Source organism: Lotus japonicus, chromosome 5 (genome assembly GCF_012489685.1).
Source record: "Lotus japonicus ecotype B-129 chromosome 5, LjGifu_v1.2".
NCBI classification, from domain to species: Eukaryota; Viridiplantae; Streptophyta; class Magnoliopsida; order Fabales; family Fabaceae; genus Lotus; species Lotus japonicus.
Genome location: NC_080045.1, coordinates 59,659,817 through 59,667,744, shown reverse-complemented (window position 1 = coordinate 59,667,744; position 7,928 = coordinate 59,659,817). Strand labels below are relative to the sequence as shown.

The window sequence follows — 7,928 nt, the reverse complement described above, 5'->3', positions numbered from 1 at the left end:
AAATACAATTCTTTCACCACAGTCCTTTCAAATTGGTGAAGGAGGGTATTTTGTTCTTCAAGACTTCATTTTGGGTTTATGTTCCAATCTTCTTCATGAATTGATTTTGTTCTTCAACTAATTGTAAGATGTCATATGCTTCAAAGATTCCTGCTTTTCTCTTCTTAATCAAAAGCAAAAGGATTGAGGAAAAGAAAATCTTCTAGGGTGCAAAATATTCACTAATTGGAAAAAAAAAATAACACGTGTCATTCTCAGATTAATTCTCATAAAAAAAGACATTTTAAAATTTTAGATTTGATTAGGATTTATGTTGTTTATTTCTTGATTTTATCTTAATTTATTTTTGATTTATTTTTAGAGTATTAATTAATATATCCCAAACTTTTTTTTTAAAAAGAGTGAGTTTGAAAGCTATAGCTTAAGTTAATTTGTTAATATATTCCCAAATAATAATAATAATAATAATAATAATAATAATAATAATAACATGTGTGTGCGGATATGGGCCGGTTGGGTACTATAGTGCTCATACCCGCACCCATACCCTCTATTTTTTACGGGTAATTATCCGTACTCAACCTCATACCCATTTAGCGGTTTTTTACCCTACCCATAGTGGGTATTTTTTGCGGGTACCCTATGATTTTGAGACCCATTGTCATCTATAGATTTAGATTTTGGCAAAGATGGATAACTTCCTGTAATGACATTGAATTGTCTAAAGGTAGAGAGCTTCGAGTTGCTACTCACGTGAGTATGGAGACGGGTACATGTAATTTTTAAAAACGCGGGTATAGAGATGGTACTATAGTACCTACCCATTGTCATCCCTACTTAGTTGGAATAAACACAATAATGTTATACTTTATGATATATCTTACACAATTCTGATTTGTGCTACTATCACATTAATTTTTTTAAAGATTAATATGTTGATAATTCCTTATATCTATGATTTGTGTTATCGTCTTCATATTTACGAAGAATGTGAAATGAGTTCCTCTTGGTCTCAATCGGGCTTAGAAGAGAAGTCTTTATATCCACTTTACTCATCAATTCTGACTTTTCTATTTCATTCGTTGTTGAATATATTTTTAATAATCAAAGTATTAATTAATGTATCAAATACAATAGACATATTTCCTGTGCAACGCGCGTGTAAAAAACACTAGAATATTATATTTATATAATATATTAATATATTATAATATCTAAAACCATCTAAAAGTGGTTATAGCAGATTAAAAAAAGTGACACTCTAAAAGTGATGCATAACTTTTAGAGTGGTGAAATTTTACACTACTTACTTTTACCTGTTATAGCAAACCAACACATTATTTTTTTAAAAAAAAGTATCATAAAAAATTGGGTTAAGGGTCATATTAGTCTCTGTGTTTGTAAAAACGTTTGATTTTGGTCCCTCAGTCAAAAAACCGCCAGTAACTATATTATAAATCGCCACTAACTGTAAAAAAACTGTCACTAATCGTCATTTTTTAGCTAAGGGACCAAAATTAAACACTTTTACAAATACAGTGACTAATATGACCCTTAACCCTAAAAAATTTGTTATATATTAAATTTGTTTATAAGAAGATGGATTAACCTATTATAGCAGATTAAAAAGAGTGATGCATATTAGAGGTCACATATTCTAAATGTAATCTTAGCTGCTCCAAAGGATTAATCCCAATAAGAGTTAACTTAGAAACAAAGGATTAAGGACAAAAGCCCCTTTGAAAAGTATTATCATACTCTACCAAACTGTTTCAAACTGAAGACGAAGACAACCAACTGGTTCGGTTTCGTCTCTCACTCCACCCTCCATGTTTTCTCTCTCTACTTTCTCTCTCTAGAAGAGAGAAACCCGTTTCCTCCCTCCACCATGCTACTACCTCCTCCCAAACCCATCAACACCATCACCATCACCATCATGCTCGCCTTCACCTTCTTCCTCCTCTTCTTCTCCGGCTTCCTCCACTTCCCTTCCGTCTCCTCCCCTCTCCCACCCATCAACCACTCCCTCACGCCGCCGGAAACCGGAGCAGCCGCCGCAGTACCGTTTACCGATCTGGTGGCTGCGTTTAGGAAGTGGGACTCGAAAGTGGGTTGCGCTCGGTTCAGGGAGAAGCCAAATGGGGTTTCCCTGAATGGGTCGAAGGTTGTGTCGTTGCAAGAGATTGGCGGTGATTCGGCTTGTGGGGGGTTGACGATGAAGCATGTTAGCGTTTTGGTCAAAGGGTGGACTTGGATTCCGGATAATTTGGATAACTTGTACTCTTGCCGTTGTGGGTTGAGCTGTTTGTGGACCAAGTCGCCGGTTCTTGCAGATAAGCCTGATGCTTTGATGTTTGAGTCGACAACGCCTCCGATTCAGGTAGATTTCTGGTTGAATTGTTTCATTAGTTTGATTAGATTAGGTGGAAATGTTGTTGTTTCATTAGTTTGATTAGATTAGATGGAAATGTTAAATGGTATGCTAGTTTTTTTCATGAACTGCATTTGGATATGCTTTGATTTTTCAATGATGGTTGGTCTTCTGGAGTTGAAACTTGAAAGTACCATGTTTTGGAAGGACATGGATGGTGTGTTTCTCTCAGCTGTGGCAGAATCATCAAGTTGATCTTATTCTGCCACGACCGAGAGATTGATTTATGATCCCTGCTTTGTGATTGGCTTAAGTTGTCATGGCTGAATCAGTAGACAATGAGGATTTTGGACGATTATCTATTTGGATTTTGTTACTAGGCATCAATGATCTTAAGTTCCTGCTGAAGGCTTGTTCTTGGATTAGATCTAGGACATCTAGCATGCCATCATGCTAGCTGAGAAGGATATGTTCATAAATACTGACTGAACTTAACTTGTTGACTTTGCATAACTTGCATTGGGTGTCAATTCTTGTAACAAAAACTAACTCTGGTTTTTAAATATTTATGAGAAGACTTGATGAACAAAGGTTCATCCTTATCAATAGGTTATTTTATCATAACTTAACCTAGTTGTCATATATGAAATATGATGCATTGAGAGAACTTTTGGTGTACAAGGAGTGTTAGTCATTGGAAGCTGCTGACAGTACACCAACAGTTACCGAAACCCCAAGTCTAGATTTTTTTTTTCTCTTCCATTGTTTTAATTCTTGGTCAATAGCCAGGAGGTAATGTTGCTATTTGGAAGGTTGCTCCCTTGGTCATGATAGCTTGTGGGGCAGATTGTTTTTCCAACCATTCTGTTGTCAGCTTTTGCGAGGAGATATTATTTGGAACCGCACAATGATCTGTGTGTGAAGATTATGTTAATGGATCATGTATTTGATTGGACTTCCAATAACTGTGCTGGTTTATTGGACTTCCAATAAGCTAGCATTAGCATATCATGTGATACAGATATCTCAGAGCCAGGACTATTTGCTGATCCTAGGGTAGGATCCATAGATAACATTTCTTCATCATGTTTTATGGTAGTAATTATAGAAAGTTCGGCTGGCTGTGTGTGGCAGAGTGCATTTTATTTCAAATGCTTGATATAGGTAAAAACAGTAACGGATAGCAGAAGAGTCCGTTCTTTAAGAGATTTCTTCAGCCAAAGGGCCACATTTTTCATATTTGTTCCATCATGTTTATACCTCTACCACAGTACAATTCAGGGCTTCATGGCAAGATAAAGCTCTTATTTTTTACAGCTTAACCAATCACAGATGGCAAAAGGATCAGTTGGTGATGATGTCCCTTTGTTTTCTTAAAGTGTTACTGTTATTAGCTTCATTCTGATTTGGGCTTGTGGTAGGGTCCATTTTTCTTCAAACAAAACAAAGTTTGTTTGGCAATGTGAATGTTGCATATATCTGCACTACCTCATATAGCTCAAGACATGTATAAGTTTGAGACAACATCCACCGGCAATACTGAGTTTATTAGCTTGACACAATTATTTGTTCCTTCTGACATGTCTTCCTTATTTTAGAACTGTTCAAAATCTCACTATCTGCTTAATTTTGTACTCAAGGGTGCATTTATTGTCTAGTGTCTACCCTTATAAAATGCTTCTCATGCATGGTTCTTGCCAAATGCATGTTAGGCTTTCAAGACTTGGCTCGTAATTTACATTGCACTTGGGGCACTTTTTAATGGCTTTTTGTTCTTGAATTTCAGAGACGTGTGGGAGAACCGCTTCGTGCTTACATGGATCTTGAAGCGGGCCGAAAGAGATCCGGTCTAGAGGATATATATATTAGTTATCATGCTGAAGATGATGTACAGTCAACCTATGCTGGTTCTCTGTTTCACAACGGTCGAAACTATCACATCTCCAATACCAAAGACAGCGTAAGTAATTTAAGAAAATATTCAATGACTGTTTACAAAAGAGGGACTCACAGTAACCTAACCCAGTTCATCATTTATAGGATATACTTGTTTATTGGTCTTCATCACGGTGTCTTCCTCAAAGGAATGAACTTGCCAAGAAACTCCTTCGCTTGCTGCCACATCATTCATTTGGCAAGTGCCTAAATAATGTTGGTGGTCTAGACATGGCTCTTTCTCTTTATCCTGAGTGTGCAACAGATGCCAATGCTAAACCAAAGTGGTGGGATCATTTGCATTGTGCCATGTCTCACTACAAGTTCGTTCTTGCGATAGAGAACACTTTTACTGAGAGTTACGTGACGGAGAAGTTATATTATGCCTTGGATTCGGGTGCAATTCCTATCTATTTTGGTGCACCAAACGTCATGGATTTTGTTCCTCCGCATTCAATCATAGATGGTACGAAATTCAGGTCTTTGGAAGAACTGGCTTCACACGTGAAGGCCGTGGCTAATGACCCAGTGGCATATGCAGAATATCATGCTTGGAGAAGGTGTGGTGTACTTGGTAACTACGGAAAAACCAGAGCAATGAGCCTTGACACATTGCCATGCCGGTTATGTGAGGCTGTTAGCAGAAAAGGTGGAAGAAATGCTAGGAGCTAGGTTGAGTTTTTCGTTGAATTTATAGCCCTGCTTGCTTTGCAGAGAGATAAACAGATTGCATATAGGGTGCAACTTGTATAGAGGCACACTGATTGTTCCACTGAGCTAATTTGCTTTCGGTCAAGAAAGGAAACAAAATCAGAGCTTAGCTCATATGATTGAAAAGGTTAGGATCATTCCATTTTTCTTTTTCTAATTTTTTACCCTTTTTTTCTGATATAAAGTTTTTGATTGTATCTTCACTTACACTGTAGTTAATTGTTGATGATGTATAATTTTTTATAAAACACAGTGAATATGTCAACTTGCGATGACTATCCTCTCCCGCATAATGCTTAATGTTTAGTATGTGTTTGAATTTTCGTTGAATTCTAAATTGGTTTACATTTAAGTCAACTTGGTTAAATCAACTGTGTTTCCGTTTGCATCTAGACAAACGAAAGATAAACACACTTAACGTGACTAAAGATGCTCTAATTGTGATGAGGTGCTCTCCCTGTGCTTGGTAAGATGAATTATTCCTAACCAAGCGAGCAATTCATAAATTAAGAAAAATAAAGAATAAAAGAAATTTGGGATATCAAAGCTCAATTTTCTGAGTATTTTTTTTATAAGAGTCATTAAAAAAAATTATTTTAACAATCTGATCCCCAAAGCCAAGGATAGTCATTTACGTGGAAAAAAAACGTGGATTCATCTTATGAAAAGGAACGAGTTCAAAAAAAAATCTTATGAAAAGGTACATTCTATAGTATCAAGAGCTTGAACAGCTATTGGGGGTAAAGGCGGTGGAAAGCTGTGACAGATATTTGGGTTTGTCGACTATTATTGGTAAGTCAAAAACCCACATTTTCAATTTTGTCAAAGATAGAGTCTGGAAAAAATTTAAAGGCTGGAAAGAAAAAATCCTTTCGAGAGTTGGGCGTGAGGTTCTGATTAAGTCAGTAGCCCAGGCTATTCCCTGCTATGTTATGTCGTGTTTTATTTTACCTGATGCTATTTGTGCAGATATTGACAGTATGATAGCTCGATTCTATTGGGGTGGGGATCCTACTAAACGTGGCCTTCATTGGACAAAGTGGGAGAACTTGAGCAAAAGTAAAGCAGAGGGAGGCCTAGGCTTCCGAGATTTCAAATCTTTTAATATGGCCTTGGTGGCAAAAAATTGGTGGCGTATCTATACTCGCCCAGAGAGCTTGGTTGCTAGAGTATATAAAGGAGTTTATTTTAATACCTGCTCCATGCGTGAGGCTAAAAAAGGTTATCGTCCAAGCTATACATGGACGAGTATCCTGAAAACGGCTTGGATGTATGAGCGAGGAGGGATTTGGAGGATAGGTGATGGGTCCACGGTTAACATATGGACGGACAATTGGGTACCGGGAGAAGCTACCCTTGTTTGCCGCCAAGATTTGGTTGACGAGTATAATTTAATTTATGTGTCATCTCTTATTGACCCTGCCAACAATTGTTGGAAGCAAGACTTGATTGAAATGGTCTTTAACCCAAGTTCCGCGGATAGAATCTTATCAATTCCTCTAGGGATGCATGGGGGCATGGATGCCTTATGTTGGCCTGACTCCACTGATGGACAGTACACGTCCAAGGGAGGCTATAATTTCATGCGGAAGTTGATTGCTAGAGACCAAGCGACGTCCTCGTCTTCGTACAAAATGGAGCCAAGGTTTTGGAAGGATTTCTGGGCAACTAGAGCCTTGCCCCGGTGCAAAGAGACTTGTTGGCGTGCGATTTCTGGGTACTTGCCGCTGAACGAGCGTTTGTTTCATCGCCGTGTTGACGTTGATCCCAGGTGCAACTTCTGTGCTTCAGCGATGGAACATGAGGATCATCTCTTTTTGCTTTGCCCAACAGCGAAGAGAGTGTGGTTCGCGTCTCAAATTGGTGTGAGGGGGGACTCTTTTTCGTCGTTCCGAGAGTTTTGGAGGGCCGTGATTCAGCTTGGTGACGACGAGGTTGCTGCCATGGCTCAGTCGATTGTCTATGCTCTTTGGGAAGCACGGAATCAGAAATGCTTTCAGCAGCGAGAGGTGATCACGGAAGCTGTCCTTGGACGTGCGCGTGATCTCATGGAGGAGGTCCAGGTTCGCGACCAAGCTAGTGCACCAGCAGTGGCTTTCCCTGCGCGTTGGAGGAGACCTGGTCCAAGTATTATAAAATGCAATTTTGATGCATCTTTCCTTGTTGATGGTCTAGTTGGGATGGGCATGGTGGCGAGGAATAGCGAGGGAGAAGTTATGGCAGCAGCTTGCTCCTATCCTCTCTCTATTATTTCTCCCTTGCTGGCGGAGGCCGTGAGCATGAGGTGGACTATGCAATTGGCTATTGGTTTAGGATTTCGCCGGATCTTACTGGAAACTGATTGTCTACAACTTTTCAAGGCTTGGAAAGCGAGGGAGGCCGGCAGATCATATCTTAGTTCTATTATTTCAGATTGCCGTTTATTAGTTTCTGCGTTTGATTATGTTAATCTTAGTTTTGTTAGACGCACGGGTAACACTGTTGCGGACTTTTTGGCTAGGAACGCTGCAACCTATGCTGGTTTTGTATGGGTTGAAGAGGTTCCTGATGCCGCTTCCTTTCATTATTTCTGATGTAACTCTTCTGGAGCCAATTGGCATTTAATAGAATTGCAGTTTACTTTCAAAAAAAACATAACTAACTATATTTAAAATGTATTATATTATAAAAAATATTATATTATAATACATTAAAAAGTAATATAATATATTATACATAATATAATATAATATAATATAATATAATATAATATAATAGCATATATATAATATATTAAAAAATATACGAAAATATTTAATTTATTTAAAAATCTAATTTTTACCTTCTCCGTAAAAAGTCATCTTATATATGATTCCTTATATATCATGAGCAAGACATATTAGTCTCCCCATCCTATGATAAAAAACAATAG

At 37.9% G+C, this 7,928-nt stretch overlaps 1 protein-coding gene across 1 annotated transcript; it reads left to right on the top strand.

The window, feature by feature from the left end:
- Positions 1 to 1,752: 1,752 nt before the first annotated feature.
- LOC130718937 (alpha-(1,4)-fucosyltransferase) lies at positions 1,753 to 5,310 on the top strand. The gene is made up of 3 exons (XM_057569589.1): positions 1,753 to 2,380; positions 4,158 to 4,331; positions 4,412 to 5,310. Exons 1-3 carry the CDS (start codon positions 1,889 to 1,891, stop codon positions 4,976 to 4,978), a joined length of 1,233 nt encoding a protein of 410 aa, XP_057425572.1. The 5' UTR covers positions 1,753 to 1,888; the 3' UTR covers positions 4,979 to 5,310.
- Positions 5,311 to 7,928: the final 2,618 nt, after the last annotated feature.